The sequence below is a fragment of the Narcine bancroftii genome, chromosome 6, assembly GCF_036971445.1.
Source record: "Narcine bancroftii isolate sNarBan1 chromosome 6, sNarBan1.hap1, whole genome shotgun sequence".
Classification (NCBI taxonomy): Eukaryota; Metazoa; Chordata; class Chondrichthyes; order Torpediniformes; family Narcinidae; genus Narcine; species Narcine bancroftii.
The window spans coordinates 246,714,186-246,737,089 of NC_091474.1; the positions used below are offsets into that span (position 1 = coordinate 246,714,186).

At 42.0% G+C, this 22,904-nt stretch overlaps 1 protein-coding gene across 1 annotated transcript in view; it reads right to left on the reverse strand.

Annotated features, from left to right (window-relative positions):
* Window positions 1-623: 623 nt before the first annotated feature.
* The window catches only part of lrrc73 (leucine rich repeat containing 73), a 103,390-nt gene continuing 81,109 nt past the window's right edge, over window positions 624-22,904 (reverse strand). The window contains exons 4-6 of the mRNA XM_069883587.1: window positions 11,075-11,175; window positions 8,237-8,426; window positions 624-3,687 (exon numbers count right to left, since the gene is read on the reverse strand). Coding sequence (XP_069739688.1) covers window positions 3,617-3,687; window positions 8,237-8,426; window positions 11,075-11,175 — 362 coding nt within the window. The 3' untranslated portion in view covers window positions 624-3,616. The remainder of the gene's footprint in view (window positions 3,688-8,236; window positions 8,427-11,074; window positions 11,176-22,904) is intronic.

A 22,904-nucleotide genomic window follows, 5' to 3' on the forward strand; every position in this document is an offset into this window, starting at 1 on the left:
AGGTGTAGAAGCTTTAGAGAGGGTGTAGAGATTTACTAGAATTTTGCCTGGATTGGAGAACATGTCTTATGAAGCAAGCTTGGCAGAGCTAGGGCTTTCCCCATTGGAGTGATGAAAGATGAGAGGTAATTTAACAGATGTATGTAAGGTTATGAGAGGCAGAGATAGGGTGGACAGCCAGCACTCTTTTCCTGGGACAACAATAGAAAATACCAGAGGACATCTGTTTAAGGTGAGTGAGAGAAAGTTTAGGGGAGATATCAGAGGTAAGTTTTTTTTTACACAGAGAGTGGTGGGCCCCTGGAATGCATTGCCGGGATTATGGTGAAGGCTGGTACAATAGGGACATTTAAAAGTCTCTTCGACACATGGATATTTGAAAAATAGAGTTGTGGGTGTGAGGTAGGGAAGGATTAGATTGTCATATTCTATTTTCACATTACTGAAGAGAATAAAGGTGTGATTGTCATATACATAAGTACAATGTACAGGTGTACCAAAATTCCTACTTGCTGTAGCCTCATGGATACACCAGCAATAGTAGACATTAAATTATCACAACATGCCATGACACAGGAGGCAATAAATATAAAAGGATAGGTCAATACTCACAGTTGCAATTAATAAAAACAATATGTTTAATAGTGCAGACAAATCTTTTGGTGATTCTTAAAAAGTTTCTGGTTGGGGTAGTACAGGAAGTTCAAGAGCTTGATAACTCTTGGATCATTGTTAGCTATAGGTGAGGTGCTGGTCGACTGGAGGATAGCTCAATGTTGTGTCTTTGTTTACAAAGGGCAATCAAGGGAGCTATGAATGGTTCTGGAGACTGTTGTAGAAAAGAGAGAGCGAGGAGATACTGCACAAGCTGTTTGTGCGACCAGACTTGGAGTAATAAGGTACAGGTCTGGTCGCCCTGCTCACGTTGGTTGTATAACTGACTCTCAGCTCTCCTTCTGCAGACGCCAGTAATGACAGTCTGACACCAAAGTGAATGGAAAAAAGGGAGCTGATTAATGACACCAACACCTTCTCTCCCATTTGCCAGTCTGTGAATCACTGTGAATACTCCCACTGACCTGCAATTGTTGGAGGTCCTGAGCTCTAATTCAAAACCATCCAGAGCACCAATTTCTGTGCTGGACCTTTGACAGTTTCTCTCCAAAGGTTTTCTACTCTAGTTTGGTCTTGTCTTTACAAAACCACAGATCAGTGCTGTGGCCCCACTAAACAATGGAAACAGCCAATAATTTTGTTTCAATTAATTTTGAAGTGTTTATTTTCCAATTTGCAAGCAAGCATTGTGGAATGATAATAAAAATTGAAAATGCAGGGAATACTCAGCAGGTCAGGAAGCAGCTGTGGAAAGAGAAACAATTAGCATTCAATCAAAATTATGGAATGAGCTTCTGGCCAAAGTGGTAGATGCAGGCTCAAGTTTAATATTTAAGGGAAAGTTGGATTGGTATTAGGACAAGAGAGGTATGGAAGGTTATGGGTCAATGGGATTAGGTGGGAGATTGGCATGGACTAGAAGGGCCGAACTGGCCTGTTTCTGTGCTGTAATTGTTATATGATTATATTATATATATGAAATCATGGTTTGCAGATATCAACGACAACTTTCACAGCAATCTCTGCAGTCCTATCAATTGGTAAGTCATTTATTTGGGTTCTGTTGTGTGGAGCTCTTTCCTTAAAGCTGTAGTTCCTCCCATAGCTCACCAAACCTCAGCTGGCAACCTCCACAAAGGCCTGTGCAGGGCAAGTTCCACCTTTCTGCTCAGTAGCTGAGCCAATCTCACCACATAATGTAAAGTGATGAGAGATCAATTTTCCTTAGTCCATTGTTTATGGGCCTGTGCGTGTGTGTCCGTGTGTTTGTCTACACATGCATGATTGTGTGTCTCTGTGCGTATATCTCTAAGTATGTGAGTGAATGTGTGTGTGTGCAGGGCTCGCCATGAGTCTGCACTATTTGAACTAACGGACTGTGCAGATGCAAGCCAGACGGTCCACCTGACAGTCAGTGAGCTCTGGCAGGTTCTCTTCAGCTCACCTTGATCGAAAGCAGCAGCAGTTTCTGGTCAGCGCTCCAGTGGTGCAGAGAGCACACCACAAGCAGCCAAACATTCCAGCATTTCTGGACGCAACTGAGTTGCTTAAAAACAAAAATAAAGTTATCAAAAAATAAATTCTTCAATATTTCTGTTATAATTTCCTGTCTCATTCAAAGTCAATTTCTCATCCTATTCCTCCCTGCCTCAGGTCTCAGCAGATTCCGCACAGGATCACATCCTGACGTCTCTTTCCTTTATTTTCTCTAACCTAATCCTCAGTATGACTGGACAGGAGGCAGCGTCGCTGATCCCATCTACCTGGAGCTATCTTCATGTCACTGACCAATAGTTCTCAGTATACTGGTCTTGAAATACTTTCCCATTCTCAATGGTTAGGTATTCCTCACAAGGTGACGAGCCATTCCTGATCCTCCAGGAGCCCACATGGTGAAGATGATGTTACAAAGCGGGGATGAAGAAGGAAGAAGTGATATATTGCATCTCAGAGGGGAACCTACAGGTGATGTTCCCATGTGCCTCCTGCCCTTAATCCTGGTGGTCTAGGCCATCAGAGAATCTTGGTGAGTTGCTCCCATTCATCTTCTGAGTCATGGTCCATCAGTGCCAGAAGGAGTGACGACTTTGGGTAAAGAATTGGGTTCCAATCTTGAAACTTGTTTGTTTTGGATGGTGTTGGAACTTGTTGAGAGCTGCTGGAACTGTACTCATCCAGGCAGTTGGAGAGTATTCCATCACACTCTGGAATTCTGTCTTGGAGATAATGGGAATGCTTTGTGGAGTGAAGAGGTAAATCTAGTCACTATTACAATGGAAGTATACAAGTAGATTCCAGCTAAAGGAACAGGGCTTGCATCACTGTGGCGTGAATACCATAGTGTTTGTCCTGTTCATTCCATCAGAATCCAGTTCCCAGGTGGCAATTGCTGTATTGGAGATGACAGCAAAAGTTACGTGGGAACAATTTATATCATTTTGTTAGTTACTGCAGAGCTTAATGACCATTTCTGGCTCATTCTGTCAGCAGAGAGAATTGGTGTTTCCATTATCATTCAACAACTTCACTTGGAAGAGGTCACAGAAAGGTAATGATTTCCTTGTTTCACAGACAAAACAGTAAGAGCAGCTTTGGTGGAGGCAGCAGAGCTGATTGCAGAATCTACATAGTTGCTTCAATAATAGGTAACAACAATTCCATTCATACAGTGCATTATCACATCAAAACATTTCAGTGCTTCACATTATTCATTTCTTTTCTAGTGCAGTGACCGTTAATCAGACTCTGATTCCAAATAAATTATTGGAAGTTAATAAATACATAAAGGCAGGTGATGTGTTGTGACTGGAAGTGCTTCTCCAGTGCTTGTCAGGTAATGGCGACAGTTCTATGTGATCCAAGTGACACAATATGTTCAGGGTCTCGTTTCTGTCCATTGATAAAGTCTGATGGCAGCATCGCAAGACAAGGAGATGTGAGTGGCAGGTGCTGTGTGGTTGAGGGCTGCAGGGGCACAATGCACCCTAGCGTCAGCAGGCTGCTACATTTCTGTTTCAGCCAGCAGAGAATCTTCCAGGCCCGTTGACATGAGGATAGTTGGTGATGCTTGATCTGGTGAGACAGAGGTAAGAGCAGTCAAAGCTTGCAGAGAGGAAAGCTTCACCAAAATGATATAGAACACTACAGCACAGAATCAGGCCATTCAATCCATCTAGTCTGAGCTGAACAATTATTCTGCCTGCACCAGACCATATCCCTCCACACCACACCCACCCATTTACCTGTCCAAATTTGTTTAAATGTCAAAATTGAGCCTGTAATCACCAATTCAGCTGGCAGTTCCTTCCACACTCCCATCTCTCTCTGCATGAAAGTGACATCTCTGTGTTTTGGTAATGTTCATTGGGTATCTGATTCAGGGTATTAATTACTCATTCCTAGTTGACATGTGGGTATCCAGGAGTTGGGCCACATTGGCCGGTGAATCATGAACAAATATTTGGGTCTGATGAGAATTTGATAGTTTTGGGTTTAGGGTTATTCAGATCCAGATTCAGGGCATTTATAAAAAGAATGAGGTCCAACTTACAAACATTTAAATTAAGAGCAGCCAGCACCTTGTGCCTGCTCTGCCCTTCAATGAGGTCACAATGAATCAGACTAGAACTTCAAATCCACATTCCCATCTCCTCCTTCCATCCACCTCCTGCCCACGTGTTTCTCCCAATGGCTAATAGATAGTTAATGATGTACAGAGGGATCCAGGCCCCCAGGTCCAGAGCTCCCCGATAATGGCCACACATGCAGGCAGGGTGGTAATGAAGCATTGAGTACAAAAGTAAGCATGTAAGCTTGTTACATTGCAGCTGTATAAAACTTAGGTCAGGCTGTACTTGAAGTTTTGTGTGTAATTCTGGTCAGAGCATATGCAGTTTTTGGAAAAGGTACAGAAGAGATTTGCCAAGATTTACCAGAATATAGACAGGATGCACAGTTGGGCAGAAAAATGGTAGATGTTGTTATATCCAGACAAATGAGAAATGATGAATTTTGGAAGGTTGAACTTGAGGACAGAGTCCATGGTTAAAGGAAGAACAGAGGGATCTTGGGGTCTAAATCCATAAATATTTTAAGGTTGCTATGCAGGTGGATAGGTAGTTAAGAAGGTTCATGGTATGCTAGCCTTCATTAATCGAGGGATTGAGTTTAGGAGGTGTGAGGTGACTTTGCAGCTCTATAAATCTCTGGTGAGATCACACTTAGGTTATTGTGTTCAGTTCTGGTCACCTTGGGGGCCTGAGCTGTCGGGGGAGGTTGAGCAAACTAGGCCTTTATTCCTTGGAGTGCAAAAGGATGAAGGGTGATCTCATAGAAGTGTAAACAAATCATGAGAAGAATAGATTGAGTGATTGTGGAGAGTCTTCTGCCCAGCGAAGGGAAATCAGTAACCAAGACACCAAGACAAGCTGAACAAGAAATTATCTGGGACATGGTTGAAGGAAGGTTGTGACTGGCAGTTAAATATTCTGGGATTTTGCTGCTTTAGACGTGACAGAATTGGTGGGGTACGAGGGGGAGGTGTGGCGTTGCTTGTCAGGTAAAATATTACACTGGTGCTGGGGCAAGATAGATTGGAGGACTCATCGCGAGAGGCTCTGTGGGTTGAACTAAAAAATAAGAAAGGTGAGGCTACAAATATAGGGGTATATTATAGGTCGCCAAAAGAGGATGGGGAACTGGAAGAGCAAATGTGCAGGGAAATAGCTGAGATGTGTAGTAGAAATAGGGTTGTGATAGTTGGGGATTTCAATTTTCCTAACATTGAATGGGAAACACAATCAGTGAGAGGGCAGGATGGGTTAGTCTTTGTTCAATGTGTTTAGGATTGCTTTTTACAGCAGTATGTTGAGGTGCCTAATAGAGGGGAGGCAGTGTTAGATTTATTGTTAGGGAATGGAATAGGTCAGGTGATCGAAGTGTGTGTTGGTGAGAACTTTGGATCCATTGATCATGGGTCTATTAGCTTCAACTTAAATATGGAAAGGGATAGGTCAGGTGCGAGGTTGAAGGTCTTCGAGTGGGGGAAGACCAGATTTGAAGAAATTAGAAAATTGTATGGGCTGATCTTTTTTCTGGAAAGGATGTAGAGGAGATTTGGAGGGTATTTAAAGAGGAGATATTGAGAGTACAGGATCTTTACGTGCCATTCAGATCGAAAGGGAAGGCCAAAGGTTCAAGGGAACCGTGGTTTTCTGGAAAAATAAGGAAGTTGGTTCGGGATAAGAGGGGGGCATTTACCAAATTTAAGAAGCAAAAAATGGATAAGATGTATGATTATTACATAGATTGCAGAAAAAACCTTAAGAAGGAAATTAGAAAGGCAAAAAGAAGGTATTAGGTGTCAATAGCTGATAAGGTAAAAGTGAATCCTAAGGGTTTTACAGATATGTGAATACTAAAAGGAGGGTCAAGGATAGAACAGGACCGCTGGAAAATGGGAGCTGTGAACTATGTGAGGAACCGTATCAGATGGGAGAGATATTAAACGATTTTTTCTCATCTGTGTTCATGAAGGAAAAGGACATTGGACTATGTGAGATAAGTGAGGCAAATGGCTTAGTTATGGAAAAGATAGGGATTAGTGAAGAGAAAGTTTTGGAGCTTCTAGGGTCAGAAAAAGTGAATAAGTCTCCTGGTCCTGACGGGATTTTCCCCAGGATGTTCAGGGAGGTCAGGGAGCAAATACTGGAGGCACTGTCAGTGATTTTTCAATGATCGCTGGAGGAGGGTGTGGTGCCACGGGATTGGAAGGTTGGTAATGTAGTTCCATTGTTTAAAAAAGGCACGAGGTGACGGCCAAGTAATTATAGGCCTGTAAGTTTGACTTCGGTGGTAGGGAAAGTTATGGAAGGTATTCTTAGAGATGATGTGTATAAATATCTGGATAGGCAGGGTTTGATCAGGAGCACCTAGCATGGATTTGTGAAGGGGAGGTCATGTTTGACGAACCTTGTTGAGTTTTTTGAATAAGTGACAAGAAAGGTGGATGAAGGTAGGGTAGTTGATGTAGTCTATCTGGATTTTAGCAAAGCTTTTGATAAGGTTCCACATGAAAGGTTAGTAAGGAAGGTTCAGTCACTAGGGATTAATAGAGAAATAGTAAGATGGGTTCAGAGGTGGCTGGAGGAGAGACAGCAGAGGGTCATGGATGGAAGCCTGTGATGAGTGGCGTGCCTCAAGGATCGATGCTAGGTTCCCTGTTCATAATTTATATTAATGATTTGGATGATGGGGTGGTTAACTTGGCAAGTAAATACGCAGATGATACGAAAATAAGGGGAGTGGTGGATAACGAGGAAGGTTTTCAGGGATTACAGAGGGATTTGGATTGTCTGGAAAATTGGGCTGAAAGATGGCAGATGGAATTTAATGTAGAGAAGTGTGAGGTGCTTCATTTCAGAAAAAAATAATCAAAATGATGCTGTGACTGTTTAAGGAGTTGGTGAGGCCAGGTTTGGAGTATTGTGTTCAGTTCTGGTCTCCAAATTATAGAAAGGATATAGATAAGGTGGAGAGGGTGCAGAGAAGATTTACAAGGATGTTGCCTGGCTTAAAATACTTAGAGTACAGAGAAAGATTCAAATGGTTAGGACTTTATTCATTGGAACGTAGACAGTTGAGAGGGTATTTGATAGAGGTGTTTAAAATTATTAAGTCTAGATGCAAGGGGAGGTTGAAACAAGAGGACACAAGTTGAGGGTAAGGGGGCAAAATTTTAGGAGAAACATTAGAGGATGTTTCTTCACTCAGAGAGTGGTGGCTGAATGGAATAATCTTCCAGAGGAAATAGTTGAGGAAGAGTCAATTCTTTCATTTAAGAGGAGGTTGGATATATACATGGATAGGAGGGGGTTGGAGGGTTATGGGCGGAGAATACCAGTTGTTTGAGTGAACCGGCGTGGACTTGAAGGGCCGAGATGGCTTGTTTCCATGCCATAAACTGTTATATGGTTATATCTGGATTTAAGTTGATACATGGAAGGATCTTACCCCCCTCACTATGCCAACAGGTGCTCTGTGGTTAGTAAGGGTTACTTAAAGTGGTATATGAATGGAATAAAAAGGTTGAGAACCACTGGAATAGAGCAACATCAGCGATAAGTCTTTCGACCAGGAGCAGTGAGGGTCTGGAACTCACTTGCTCAGATGTACATGGCGGCAGAAACCCAATTTGGCCTGATGAATGCTCATAAAGCAATATCATGCATGGTCGTGGAGCAGGGATTAGGATTATGTGGGCCAAATGGACTTCTCTGCCATAAATTCTAGAGATTCATTGCCAGCATGAACATCAAATCAATAAAAAAATTAAAAGGATATATATTTATTCAGCAGTTGTTCATGGTTCTCAGAACCAACCAAAGGCAATTTCCATGCAATTAACATAGTAACTATTGCAGGTAACCTTGTCCATGGGTACCTCATTGAGTCAAAGGTCTCCAGAACTCCCATTTCAATCACTAGTCTCCAACTATTACTACTTATGTCATAGAATCCATGAACTATCTATCCCTCAGCTCCCATTTCAAGAGAGACATTCATTGCAACCTTTAATACTTTGATTCTACTGTAGCCATGACATATTTAGGTAATTTCTCACTGTTTTGCGAAATCCAGATATCCTTCTCTCTGTCTGCATCTTCTTGCTCTTCATTCTCATTGTCTTCCTCTTCTTCTCCTTCAGATAAGAGATCTGAGATTTGCTGTTGCAGTTCCAAGCTAATGTTATTTTCTGCAAGGATGAGGCTCCGCATGGAGGTGGGATAATTCTGCACCATATCCAGAAATATCTGAAAGAGGCAAAACAAATGCAAAGTTATGATAGCGTCCTTGAATCTCCACTGCCTATGTTATTAAAACATACCAACCTTGTTCTGGGTAATATTCCCCAGTAGATGCACATCACAACTCTTCCCAGATAGTACTCAGCTCCAGAAGAGGAAATCTACCTCTTGAACCAATCTTTTTTGTCACCTGCACTGTCAATCCACTCTGATTTTGATTAACAGTGTTTTTGTGAAACTCTATTGAACACTTTGCTACATTATATGATGGTGTCATCTGAGAGCAGTGGTTGAAGTGGGAGTTCTGGAGACCTTTGACTTAATGAGGTACCTGAGCACAGGGTTACCTGCAATACTTATTATGCTAATTGCATGGAAATTACTTTTGGTTGTATCTAGGCTCTTTCAGGTGGCCAGAATACCCCGATGTAAAGCCGCATATTCTAACCCTATGCGGCTGCGGTTGTAGGGGTATCCACCTGAAAGAGCCTGACACGCCGCCAAGGCACACTCATCAACCCTCCTCTGAGAGGGATAATCTGCGGATCGGCAGTCCCCTGACGCACCTGAATGCAGCCGCCTGAAAGTGGCTGCTAAAGGGCGGGCTGATGACACTATCAGCCAGTGACTCAACTCCCTGCTGCCTGACAGCCCCTCCCCCTGCTGACCAACAGCCACCCTCCACACTGCCCCTTCCCCGACGTCCCCTGCCAGCTGCCCCCAATGTCCCCCGCCAGCCACCCCTGCCCCAACGTACTACCGACCTCCCCCCCCCAGCAAGGCAGGGTCTGTCAGGCAGCAGAGAGGGGGGCTGTCAGGCAGCGGGGTGGCGGGCGGCTGTTGGGCAGTGGGGTTTCAGGCAGCAGAGCAGGGGTGGCCGGCAGAGCCGTTGGGGTAGGGGCGGCCAGCAGGGGAAGTTGGGGGCCGGCGGAGCGGGCTGTCACAGCCCGGCTGGCCGCTCCTGGACTGGGGCTGCTCTCTGCTGCTCAAAATAGCAGTCTTCCCTACCCATAAACCCCCATGCAGCTGGAACTGTGTGGGAAACACAGAGCAGTTCCACCTGCGTGGGGGATTATGGGTAGGGAATATGGCCATTGCTATGCAGCATATTTCTGATGGGTGGCACCAGTCGCCCTGTTTCCTTAAGATGCGGAGTGCCAGGAGAAGCCTCTGGAAAAACAGGCCCTTTCAGGTGGGCTGCCATCTGAAAGGTGAGTCTTCAGGCTGGAATCCGCTCCTGCAGCCACCCTCAAGGCAGAGGATGCACCTCAAGCGGCTTCTGAGAAATATCCCTATCAGGACCTTCCCGAAACAAATTTCAGATTTATTGTCATACATGACATCATATACAACCCTGAGATTCTTTTTCTTGTGGGCCAGACAGAATTATCACTCATTTGCAGTGCAAATAAAACTGTACACAATGTTCGCATGGAAACAAATAAACAAATGTAAACAACTGACTGTGTAATACAGAGAAGTGAAAAAAACAAACAATAAAGTCCAAGAGTCCTTAAACGAGTCTCTGATTCAGTTTGTTGTTGAGGAGTTTGATGGTGGAGGGTAGCAGCTATTCCTGAACCTGGTGGTGTGAGTCTTGTGGCACCTCCACCTCTTTCTGATGGCAGCACCAAGAAAGCATAGGCTGGATGGTGTGGATCCTTGATCATTGCTGCTGCTCTCCGACAGCAACGTTTGCTGTAGATGTTCTCAATGGCGGGAAGGGATTTGACTGTGATGTCTCGGGCTGTATCCACTACCTTTTGCAGTGCTTTACACTTGGGGGTATTGGTGTCCTCATACCAACCAGCACACTTTCCAACACACATCTGTAGAAATTTGCCAGTGTTTCCAATGTCATACCAAACCGGCCAAATACAATCTGCTAAAAGGTATTGATACTGCCCTGTAATAAGCTTGTAATCAGAAATGGATGCCATGGAATAAAATAGACTAAAGCAGCAAGAAAATTGTCAATGTAATAGGAATCACAGAGTAGTATTGCAAGGTGGCTTTCAAACTGGAGGCAGATTTATTGCCCATTTCTCATTTCCTGTTTGAGGCTCACACTGTTTTTTCTGCATTTCAGCTCTGTGCCATTACTGCTTTAGGCAGTGACTCCATGTTCATGTCCCTCCTCATAAGTTAGTTACATACTGACGTTGCTCTTCCATCCAAGGGCAATGCATTAGATAAAATCTCTTGATGTATTGTCACTTCCAACACAATTAACCTCTCAACTCCTTTCAAACCCTTGCACTCACAGAATTTAACATCTGGGCTACTCTCTGTGAACATGGAAAATACTAGTACAGATATAATCAGCTGGGCACAGACCATTGCTCAGTTGGAAGTTCTTTCTCTTTGCAAACATTACAGATATGGATTGTCTATTGGGAAACCTAACGGTGGCTGTGAAGCTCCCAGAGGACACAACCTAAAACCACTGACACAACATGCGTAACCACTACAATTGTGAGAGTTCACTGACAGCCCTCCATCTGGATTAGCTGCATACTTCCAACTCCACCTCTACGTCCTGATGAAGGAGGACCTCACAATCAAAACCCTTCATTTTGATGTCCTGAGACCCTTCCTATGAAAATCATACTCTCCCATGATCAATTTCTGAATGAGGACAAGTGGCTGTATACCTGAGCAGACTGATTTGTGAGGCTGGTTCCCTCCAGGTCAACCACTTCCAGAGTCCGACTAGAAGCCACAGCAATGGCCAACATTCCAGCAATGTGATCTCCTGGAGAAAGAAGAGCAGAAACTGTGTACAACAGGAAATCATGACATAACTGAATAACGTGATCAGTCAGACTTGCTCATTTCTAGATCCGTTGCAGGGTAAAGGTTCAGTAACTAAAATGCAAATGAACCTTTTCATCTTAATTTAACAGAAGGACCCTCTGGCCCAATGAAACCCATGATGTCTAAACACAACCAATTAACCTTCTAACCTCGTACATTTTGGAGGGTGGAATAAAACTGGAGCACTGGAGAAAACCCATGCAGGAAATGAGGACAATGTCCAACTCCTTTCAAACAGCATTGGATTTGAACCTGGCCATTGGTGCTATAAGAAGTAAAACACAAAAGTCTGCAAATACTGTCATTGAAGTAAAAACACAAGGTTGGAGAAATTCAGCAATCAGACAATGTCTTTTATATAGCAAAAATAAATAACTGACATTTTGGGCTTGAGCCCTTCATCAATGTATGGAAAAATGTCACCATCCAAAAAAAAAAGTTAAGGGGGGGAGGCATAGGGGGAGGAGCATGGTAGCAAAGGCAGGAGATAATAGGTGGGGAAGGGAGGGAGGGCACAGGAGTAAGGAGGGAAGGCAAGGGAACGGAGAAGAGAGCTGAGGGAAAGAAGAAGGGGGAAGGGAAGGGAAGTGGGGGCTGGGGGAGGGAGAGCAAGTTAGTAGAAACCAGAAATGTCTTGACTAACAAAATCTGGCTGGAGAGGGCCCAGTCAGAAAATCAGTTGCTGTTCCTCCAATTTGCGGGTGGTCTTGGTGGGATAGTACATGAGGCCCAATGATAAACATGTCAGTATGGAAGTGGGATGCAGAACTGAAATGGTTGGCCACTGGGAGATCCCTGTCACTGGTATGGACAGAGCAAAGGTGCTTGGCAAAGCGATCTCCCAGTCTGCGCACAGTCTCTCTGATGAAGAGAAGACCACAAAGGGAGCACTGGATGCAGTAAATCAATCCTGCAGATACACAAGTGTTGCTTCACTTGAAAGGCTTGTTTGTGGCCCAGACTGTGATGAGGGAGGAGGTGTGGGCACAAATGCGGGACCTCTTGCGACCACAGGGGAAGGTGCCAGGGACAATTGGTAGGAAGGGATGAGTGCTTGAATGTGTCACAGAGGTAGTGGTGCCTACAGAAGTTAAAGAGGGGAGGAGAGGGGAAGATGTGTCTGGTAATAGGATCCTGTTGTAAGTGCTGGAAATTCTGGAGGATAATGCGTTGGATATGGAGGCTGGTGGGGTGGTAGGTAAAGGCAAGAGGAATCCTGTGTTTGTTGCATCTGGGGGTAGAGGGGGCCAGGGTAGATAGATGAGTGGGAAATGAAGGAGATGCAGGTGAGAGCTGAGTTGAAGGTGGTGGAAGCAGGCAGACATTTTGGAAGGTCTGGATTGGAAGACCTCATCTTGGGAACAGATGTGACAGAGATGGAGAAATTGAGAGAAAGGAATAGAATGTCGGTGGAAAGCTCTTCTAGAAATCTCGAAAAAGGAGAGAGTTATCAGAGATGGGCCAGGCGAGTTTGAGATCAGGGTGGAAGTTGGCAGCAAAGTGAATGAAGTTGATGAGCTCCTCGTGGGTGCATGAGACGGCCTTGATTTAGCCATCAATATAGCTGAAGAAGAGTTGAGGAGCTTTGCCTGTGTAGGATTGCAGCATGGATTGCTCCACAAAGCCAGGAAACAGGCAGGTGTAGCTGGGACCCATGAGGGTACCCATGGCTACTCCTTTGATTTGTAGGAAGTGACATCAGTCAAAGGAGAAGTTGTTTAGAGTGAGGACAAATTGTGCCAGGCAGACAAGGGTGGTGGTAGAGGGTAACTGATTGGGTCTCTGGTCCAGAAAGAAGTGAAGTGCTTAAAGACCTTCTGTGTGGGGGATGGAGGTATAAAGGGATTGGACATCCAACCTGAAAATGGGACGGTCCAGCTTTGGGAATCTGAAGTCGTTGAAGAGATTGAGGGCACGTGAGCTATCGCAGATGTAGGTGGGGAGGGAGTGGATTAAGGGAGAAAAGATAGAGTCAAGGTAATACAAAACTAGTTTGGTGGGGCAAGAGCAACAATGGGTCTGCTGGATGGTTGGGTTTGTATATCTTGGTTAAAAGGTAGAAACAGGATCCCACTACCAGACACATCTTCCCCTCTCCACCTTCCATATGGATCTCTCCCTCTGTGACTCCCTCATGCATTTATCTTTCCCTTCCAATCACCCCCTCCCCCCAACACCTTCCCCTGTGGCATTAGGAGGTGTCATACTTGAGCCCACACCTTCTCCTTCACCACAGTCCAGGACCCCAAACAGGCTTTTCAAGTGAAGCAACACTTCACTTGTGTATCCGCAGGATTGGATTTACTGCATCTGATGCTCCCCTTGTGGCCTTCTCCACGTCAAAGAGACTGGGCACAGACTGGGAGATCATTTCGTTTAGCACCTTTACTCCATCCGCACCAGTGACAGGTACCTTCTTGTGGCCAACCATTTCAGTTCTGCGTCCCACTCCCATATTGACATGTCTATCCATGGCCTCATGTACTGTTCCACGAAGACCACTTGTAAATTGAAGGAACAACACCTGATTTTCCTTCTGGATGCTCTCCAGCCAGGTGGCATTAACATCAACTTTTCTGGTTTCTGCTAACTTGCTCACCCTTCCCTTCCCCCTGTCTTCTTTCCCTCAGTTCTCCACCCCAACCCCTCTCTATTCACCTCACCATCTCTTCTCCTCTTGCTTACTGCTGTGCCCTCCCTCTCTTCTCCACCTTTGCTTCCATGCTGTTCCCCTCCCATACCTTTTCATTTGGACGCCTGCTGACATTTTTTTCATACCTTGATGAAGGGCTCAGGCCCAAATGGGAGTTGTACATTTTTATCTTTGTCTAACCTGCTGAGTTGTTACATTGGTCCTATAATAGAGTTGCGCCAACCGCTACATTAACTTATGTTCATTAACACCTGTGAACAATTGTTTCCCCATCCTTAGTCAATCCAATCTCTCTAAGAGTAAATTGACATGGTCTGGGACTAGCATTGTAGATAGGTCAGATCAGGGCCAGTTCTTCCAATGCTCTGAACAGTTAGCAATGAATTTTGTGACAATGTATCTGCTTTGTGATTATCCAGAAAAAAGCAGAGGTCTTTCAACAATGAATTCTCATTTACTGAAGATTTAACCATTTCTCAGCTTATTGTGTTGACAAAAGCCTGCACTACATTATCAAATTGAAGTAACACAGTTTCTGTTTCCTGGCAGGTTTTATAAATTAATTATAATCTGTTTGTTTCTTGGAGTAAAGTGGTTAATGACAATATAAAGGAAATTGGTTGTCGTCATGGATACCAAAGACTCAATCATCTTCTCAGGCCATACGTTTTCTTGCTTATTCACAGCTTGTGAGCGTCTTTTGCAAGTCCAACATATATTCTCCATTCCCAAGTGTACTTGAAAGAAGAAATAACTTCGTATGGGCTCCATTCACAATTGGGTGCAAGACGACAGGAATTGTTGGCTTCCAGGTGGTGTATCAGCGAGTAGGCCTCACACAGCAAGATCAGCCTTGATCATTTGGAACAGCCGAGCACATGGATGGGTCAGATGACTTGCTCCTGCTGCTCCTTATGCTAGACCACAGAAACTTCCAGACTTCTGACTGGCTACTGCATGGGTTAGCAGCAGTAGTTAGGTGCTCCTGGTTTTCTAAAATATTTCTTCCATTCATTCATTTCTAAAGTTTCAATCAAAGTACTTTATACTTTTCCTCCTTGTTTCTTATCATCGCTAATTATTTTTAAAATGAATATGAGGAGTGTTAAAGCTGGAAAAAAAGGCAAAGAGGAGGAAGAGACAGCTATTCTGACTATGGACTCCATTTCTGATCTTTTAAACAACTATATATGGGAGATAACTGAAATGACAAAAGAAAGTCAACGTGAAGTCAAATCTACACTTGAAAATGTTTTGGAGTCGCTATCAGAAAGCAGTCTGTAATCTGTGGAGCGAGTCTTGGAAACAGTGTGGACAAATTAGAGGAACTTTGCTCGGGATTGTCTGCTAACAACCCTAAATTATATTCAAAAGTTATTGACTTGGAGAGCAGAAGCAGAAGACAGAATGTACGAATTATGGGCTTGGCTGAAATACTGAAACTGGCCAAATGAGATGCTTTTGGAAGTTTTGGAAATAAGTTATTTTCTTCTAAGCTTGAGCTTGACAGAGCTCATCGCTCTTTGATTTCCAAGCCCAGCTCCAGGACGATGCCCACATTCGGTTATTCTGCGGTTTCACCACTACCAAATAAAAGATCTCGTAATTTGTGAAGTTGTTGGAAAGGAACTCTTCGATATTGTGAACAACAGATCAGATTTGTATATGATCTTTGTTCTGAATTGATGAATCTGCATTTAGAATATAAAGAAGTCACAGCTGGACTGTACAAGAAAGGTTTCAAGCCTGCTTTGTTATACCCAGTACTCTTCTGAATAACACCCTTCAATGTTCACAAGAAGTTTTTGAATTCGGTAGAAGAAGCACAAAGATTCTTGGAAGATTTGCCTTTAACATCAAGTCTTGCATGAACTGTTATTTGGTGTCTAAAGCTTTTTGTTTTCTTTTCTTGACTGGGTGAAGTTCAGCTGCTCTCTCTCTTTTGTTAATTGGAAGGGGTAATGCACTTGTTTGGTTTACAGTTATGTAAGTTTGTTTCTCTTAATTTTACTACACTTTAATTACTTTTTATTGGATGAGAGTACTAAGTTGGATACATTAATTTTATCTAAATAATAATGATTTGTATCACTACCTTAGTTACTTACTAATAGCGCATGAAATGCTTTACGTGCTTACGTGCTCAGGTTATTAGATGACCATGGGAAATAAGGCTAATAGTTCTAATAATACATATGCGTATAGTCCATGTTATCTGTGGGAAACTTTAAAGTTTTTCATGTATGTGATTCGACTATTTGTTCTACTGAGCCTACAAATCTAAATGGGGAGTAAGTGGAGATTTTACATTCATTGCTCTTTTAATATTAATGGCACACTTTTTTTGTTATTTAGAACAGGGTTTCCCAAACTGGGTTTCATGGAAAGGTGTAGGGGTTCAAATCACTTATTACCTCTTTAATTCAATTTGTTCTGGGACAGCATCAAACAGTGCACTCCACCCTAAGAAAACAAAATGGCGTCATGAGGCCTGATGTCAGGAGTGCAGATGTCAGGCATGCACATCATTTTCAACCAATGAGAATCTGATTTCTTTTGGCGCGAAGCTCGTCATATTTTAAAGATATTCCACGTGTGCACTATTAAAAACCATGGATTGTTGGATTAAAAAGAAACCAGGAGACAGAAAAATTCATCTGAAGAAGGTATTGAGGTGCCATTGTTTTTTCATGAAGATTCTCCAATTACGTCTATATCAGAAAAATCAAGAAACTAAGGTATGACAAAAATATTTGTTGCTTGGATTCAGCTCAGCCAGGAATGAAGAGGTAACAGATGCACAAACATCTGTGAGGACAAGAAACAATTTTATTCATCTCACTGAATGTAAATTAGAGGCAACAAATAATTTCAACGTGGAGAATGATAAGTTTATTTATTTTCTTACTATGTGCATATACGAGGTCTTTTAAACTGTAATTGACAATTGGGGTTTTGTGATTTCCAAGTGCTCCCCAAAGGGTTCCGTGAGTTAAAAGGTTTTGGGAAGCCTTGTCTTAAAAATGCTTGTGACATCAATGCATTAAGCGCGCATTTTATTCAATAGCCGACCATGGTAAAGGGTGAACGAATACAACATTCATGCACATGCATTAGGGACCTGAGTGTGAATTTTTAATGTAAATTTTTTGTCTTTCACTTTGGTTGTAGCTTTAAATGCAAGTTTATATTGTTTGGAAACATTTAATAATGACTTTGTTGAAAAAAGTTATAATTAGAATTTACAGCAGAAAGTTAAAATGACTTTTTCAAAAAAACAACCTTCTGATTTTTGTTGTTTGGGAAGGAAGGTGGGTATTTTGGTTTACAAAGTGGTTATGGCTTTAAGTTCTGTGTAAGCTGTGTTACTGCACAGCTTCAAGCTGCGACCTGGAGTTTGGTGATAATTTGTGGCTGGTTTTCTTCGTAACATTAATTAAAAACAAAGAATACTTTTATCAATTTTTTTTTCTTTGAACGTGAAAGGTTTAAATAACCCATTTGTGACAGAATATAGATTTGTTTTTGGGAGAAAAATTGGAGCAGGTTTGTTAGTGTAAGTCATATATAAACACGTTGAAACAGATCTTATTTAAAATACTGGAGCTCTGCTAATGCTAGACACGTCGGCCCAAGAGCCTTTGCAAAAGCTTTGGAGAGTGCCCAAGAGACTTCACTAATGGATTGTTGTTTACAAAAAGGCAACAGATGAAAGAAATTTTTGGAGCCGCAGACTGTCTGGAGTGGAATTTGCTGTTCTAAGAGGATCATGTGGTTTTGCAAGCAGAGAGAGTAAAACAGACTTTCTCTGTGTGTGTGTGTGTGTGTGTGTGTGTGTGTGTGTGTGTGTGTGTGTGTGTGAGTGAGAGAGAGAGAGAGAGAGAGAGAGAGAGAGAGAGAGAGAGAGAGCAAGAGAGAGGGAGAGATCAGTTCCGCAGTTTTACAGTCAGCAGCAGCAGCTGGGACTGGAACCGGAGAAGCTGGGAAGCTTGTGGAAAACCCCATTTAGAAGATGGGTTGTGAGTGCTTAGTTCAGTTTGGTCAAAGCCCTTGTGGTTCATGCAAGAGGAGAGGACTGGCTGTCTAATGTTTCACTTGAAATAAGAGAAACAAAAAGGAACTCTGTGGTGACCTGAAAGAAAGAGGTTATCATCTCAGTGGGCAGCTTTCTTCGTCAAGACACTGAAGTGGCTGATTAAACAGTGGTGGGTTGTCCAGAGTACAACAAATCTCTCTCTGAAAACTGACAAGAACCTTCCTGAGTGGTAATCATTTACCTTTCAACCACCAAAGCTTAGTGAACTTTATAAATGTTAAATTCTGTGCATAGTATAAGAATTACCTGCAACCAGTGAACTTGGAGGAATGAGAAGTGAGATTGGACTGTGAACCAAAGAACTTTTATGAACTTACATACACACACATTACATACACTTGCACTTAGAATTAGAAGGGGGTTACGTTAGGTTAGTTAAGTTAATAGTTATAAGATAAAGTTTGATTCTGTTTTCAAGTTTAAAGATAATTAAAAGTAACCATTTGTATTGGTGAATATCTATTGCTGCTGGATTTTGGGATCCTCTGGGCTCATAACACAGTTAAGAGAAAGAAAGTTTTTACACATGTAAAACAATTGTGATTTGAAGTTGTTTTCTTACATGAAACCCATATTTATAGCTGTGATAATTCTCATGTCAAAATGGAGAGCGCAACTTCTTCATTGCTCCTTCAATGCTAAATCCAGGGGAGTCTTTATTTTAATTAACCAAAACATCCCTTTCATGGATCATAATGTTATATCAGATAAAATGGTTGATAGATTATCATTACAGGTAAATTATACAATAAAATGGTAGTTTTTGCTAACATATACACTCAAAGATTATGCTGGATTTTTTGAAAGATTTTTTTTTACAGTTCTACCAGATTTGAGTCTTCACTCATTTGTGCTGGGGGAAGACTTTAATTGTTGGTTATTAGATGACCATGGGAAATAAGGCTTGGATTGTTCATCCCCTAAACTTGCTACTTTGAACAAATCTGTCTGTAATTCATTATTTTTTTTTAAATCAAACTTTGGTATCTCAGATGTATGGCGTTTTTTTTAACCCCATTAGAAAAGAGTATTTTTTTCTCCTGTTCATCATACTTATGATTGATTATTTTTTAATAGATAATTAATTGATTTCATTGACTTGATCATGTGAATATCAGAATATAGTGATTTTTGACTATACTCCTGTTATTTTGTCTATTAATTTTCCGGATCTCCCTCCCACATGTCTAGTCAAGTTATCTTGTTTTTACTCAGATATAAATCCTCATTGTGATAAATGCATAAAAGGTGATGCTTCTTTAATCCATATCTTCTGGACATGCTCCAGTTTGGAAAAATATTGGAGAAGTTTTTCAAATATTATTGGTAATTCTCTATTTAAAATTAGAACGAAATCCCTCAATCATTCTGTTTGGAACTCTTGGAGAGGTCGATGTTTTACTAACTTCAATTAAAAGTTGCATTTAATCTTTCACTTCATTGTTGCCCAGACATGCTATTTTAATTAAGTGGAAAGATAATACCCCACCTTTTTCATGCACAATGGCTGAGGGACGTATAAGCCCTTACCCATTCCCTGCTTTATATAACATATGCTCACATCTGTTTCCTTTAACCATTCTCTCCTTCCCTTTGTCAATGCACCCACCACTCACCCCAACCTGCAAATGTTTCTCCAAATACCTTAACATGGAATATAGGACAGGACAGGGCCAGGCCTTTCAGCCCACATGTCTATGCTGTACATCATGACCAAACTAATCTAAAACTCTAATGCTTATATGTTACATATCCCCCTATTCCCTGGATATTCACGTATCTATCTAGAAACCTCTTAAATTGCTATTACAATGCTAGAAACCTGGGTTCTAACCTGGAACTGTATTGTAAGGAGTTTATACATTGTCCCTGTGGGGTTTTCTCTTGGTGATCTGGTTTCCTCCCACCCTCCAAAATGTATGGGGCTTGTAGGCAGGCACAGATTTCAAGGGCTTGGAGGACCTTCTTTCGTGCTGTATCGTTAAAATTAAATGCAATGATTGTATCTCCCTCCAGCTCTATCTCTGGCAGCAATTATAGGCACTCACCATTATTTGTAAAAACACCTACCCCACACATCTCCTTCTCACCCACACCTGAAATCCATCGTTTTAGTATGTCCCATTTTTACCCAGAGCCGAATATTCTATCAATTATAGGATTTTGCCTCTTGTGTTTTTATAAACTTCTATCAGGTCACGACTCGACCATCCACAGTCCAGAGAAAATACCCAAGTTTGTCCAATCTCTCCTTATAGATCACGTGCTCTAATCCAGGCAACATCCTGGGAAATCTATTCTTTCTAAAACCTTCACATACTTCCTATAACAGGGAGTCCAGAATTGTAGACAATACTCCAATTGTTATCTAGCCAAAGTTTTATATAGCTACAATATAACTTCTGAACTTTTATATTTAATATAATATGAAGGTGTAGCAGGCCGAGTGACCACGTGAGTGGACGGGCCAAATCGCCACAACAGTTGGCCATCCCAAGATGGAGCCGGCCCACCTTCACTACCAAGAAGAAGCCCGCAGTTGACAGCATGTGCAAAGTAAGGGAACCCACCCCACTTCCGTGGGCGTTCCCCACGGGGCAATATGGCGAATTCAAATAATAGTCACTTTTTTGTTCACCCTCATACTGTGTGGATGTATCTTCATTTCGTAGCGCTCCTGCAGCAGTTGCTAAAAAGGCAAGAATTATCATCTGGCTTCTTTACTTGTGTGACCACTCTCAGTGATCTAAGGACCCAAACACCAGGTCATTCTGCACATCAATATTTTTAAGAGTCTGCCATTTCAATGTTTCCCTTTCATTTGACCTTGCTACGTCACAGTCCAGTAGCAATAGAAAATCGCTAAGCTAGTATTATTTTCAAAATAATATTTTTATTATTAATTACTAATAATATAATACCTTATCTAACTTATCTAATCTTATCCCCCAATTCTGTGCAAATATATTGTGTGTGTGTGTGTCTGAAACCCAAACCATTACAGCTTAGGCACAATTCTGAAAATTTATTCCAAAGTCAGTCTTAGAAATTCCAGTGTTGACATGAACACTCTTAAACTGAGGCAAAGAAGTGATTATGAATGAGGCGAGGGAGACTGAGAGACAGATTGCCGCAAACTCATGAAATCTTGATGAGTTACCTCTAGAGTGATGTCCTTTCAGATGAATGGTAGTGACAAGTCCCCTTTTCCTCTCGTAGGGGAAATGAAATGAGTGACTTTCACAATACTTCCAGAACCTTGGCGTGGATCAATCCAAAATGACTGTCACAATGGTCACGCTCCAAATGCAGTATTTCACCTGCTACCAGAACCCAAATACGGGTCAGTCAAAGTGACCTTTCCTTTGATCATGGTGGGGTATAATAATTCCACTTCAAAGTGACCTTTCCTTTGGTCATGGTGGGGTATAATAATTCCACTTCAAAGTGACCTTTCCTTTGGTCATGGTGGGGTATAATAATTCCACTTCAAAGTGACCTTTCCTTTGATCATGGTGGGGTATAATAATTCCACTTCAAAGTGACCTTTCCTTTGATCATGGTGGGGTATAATAATTCCACTTCAAAGTGACCTTTCCTTTGGTCATGGTGGGGTATAATAATTCCACTTCAAATTGACCTTTCCTTTGGTCATGGTGGGGTATAATAATTCCACTTCAAAGTGACCTTTCCTTTGGTCATGGTGGGGTATAATAATTCCACTTCAAAGTGACCTTTCCTTTGATCATGGTGGGGTATAATAATTCCACTTCAAAGTGACCTTTCCTTTGGTCATGGTGGGGTATAATAATTCCACTTCAAATTGACCTTTCCTTTGGTCATGGTGGGGTATAATAATTCCACTTTAAAGTGACCTTTCCTTTGGTCATGGTGGGGTATAATAATTCCACTTCAAAGTGACCTTTCCTTTGGTCATGGTGGGGTATAATAATTCCACTTCAAAGTGACCTTTCCTTTGGTCATGGTGGGGTATAATAATTCCACTTCAAAGTGACCTTTCCTTTGGTCATGGTGGGGTATAATAATTCCACTTCAAAGTGACCTTTCCTTTGGTCATGGTGGGGTATAATAATTCCACTTCAAAGTGACCTTTCCTTTGGTCATGGTGGGGTATAATAATTCCACTTCAAAGTGACCTTTCCTTTGGTCATGGTGGGGTATAATAATACCACTTCAAAGTGACCTTTCCTTTGGTCATGGTGGGGTATAATAATTCCACTTCAAAGTGACCTTTCCTTTGGTCATGGTGGGGCATAATAATTCCACTTCAAAGTGACCTTTCCTTTGGTCATGGTGGGGCATAATAATTCCACTTCAAAGTGACCTTTCCTTTGGTCATGGTGGGGTATAATAATTCCACTTCAAAGTGACCTTTCCTTTGATCATGGTGGGGTATAATAATTCCACTTCAAAGTGACCTTTCCTTTGATCATGGTAGGGTATAATAATTCCACTTCAAAGTGACCTTTCCTTTGGTCATGGTGGGGTATAATAATTCCACTTCAAAGTGACCTTTCCTTTGATCATGGTGGGGTATAATAATTCCAGTTCAAAGTGACCTTTCCTTTGGTCATGGTGGGGTATAATAATTCCACTTCAAAGTGACCTTTCCTTTGGTCATGGTGGGGTATAATAATTCCACTTCAAAGTGACCTTTCCTTTGGTCATGGTGGGGTATAATAATTCCACTTCAAAGTGACCTTTCCTTTGGTCATGGTGGGGTATAATAATTCCACTTCAAAGTGACCTTTCCTTTGGTCATGGTGGGGTATAATAATTCCACTTCAAAGTGACCTTTCCTTTGGTCATGGTGGGGTATAATAATTCCACTTCAAAGTGACCTTTCCTTTGATCATGGTGGGGTATAATAATTCCACTTCAAAGTGACCTTTCCTTT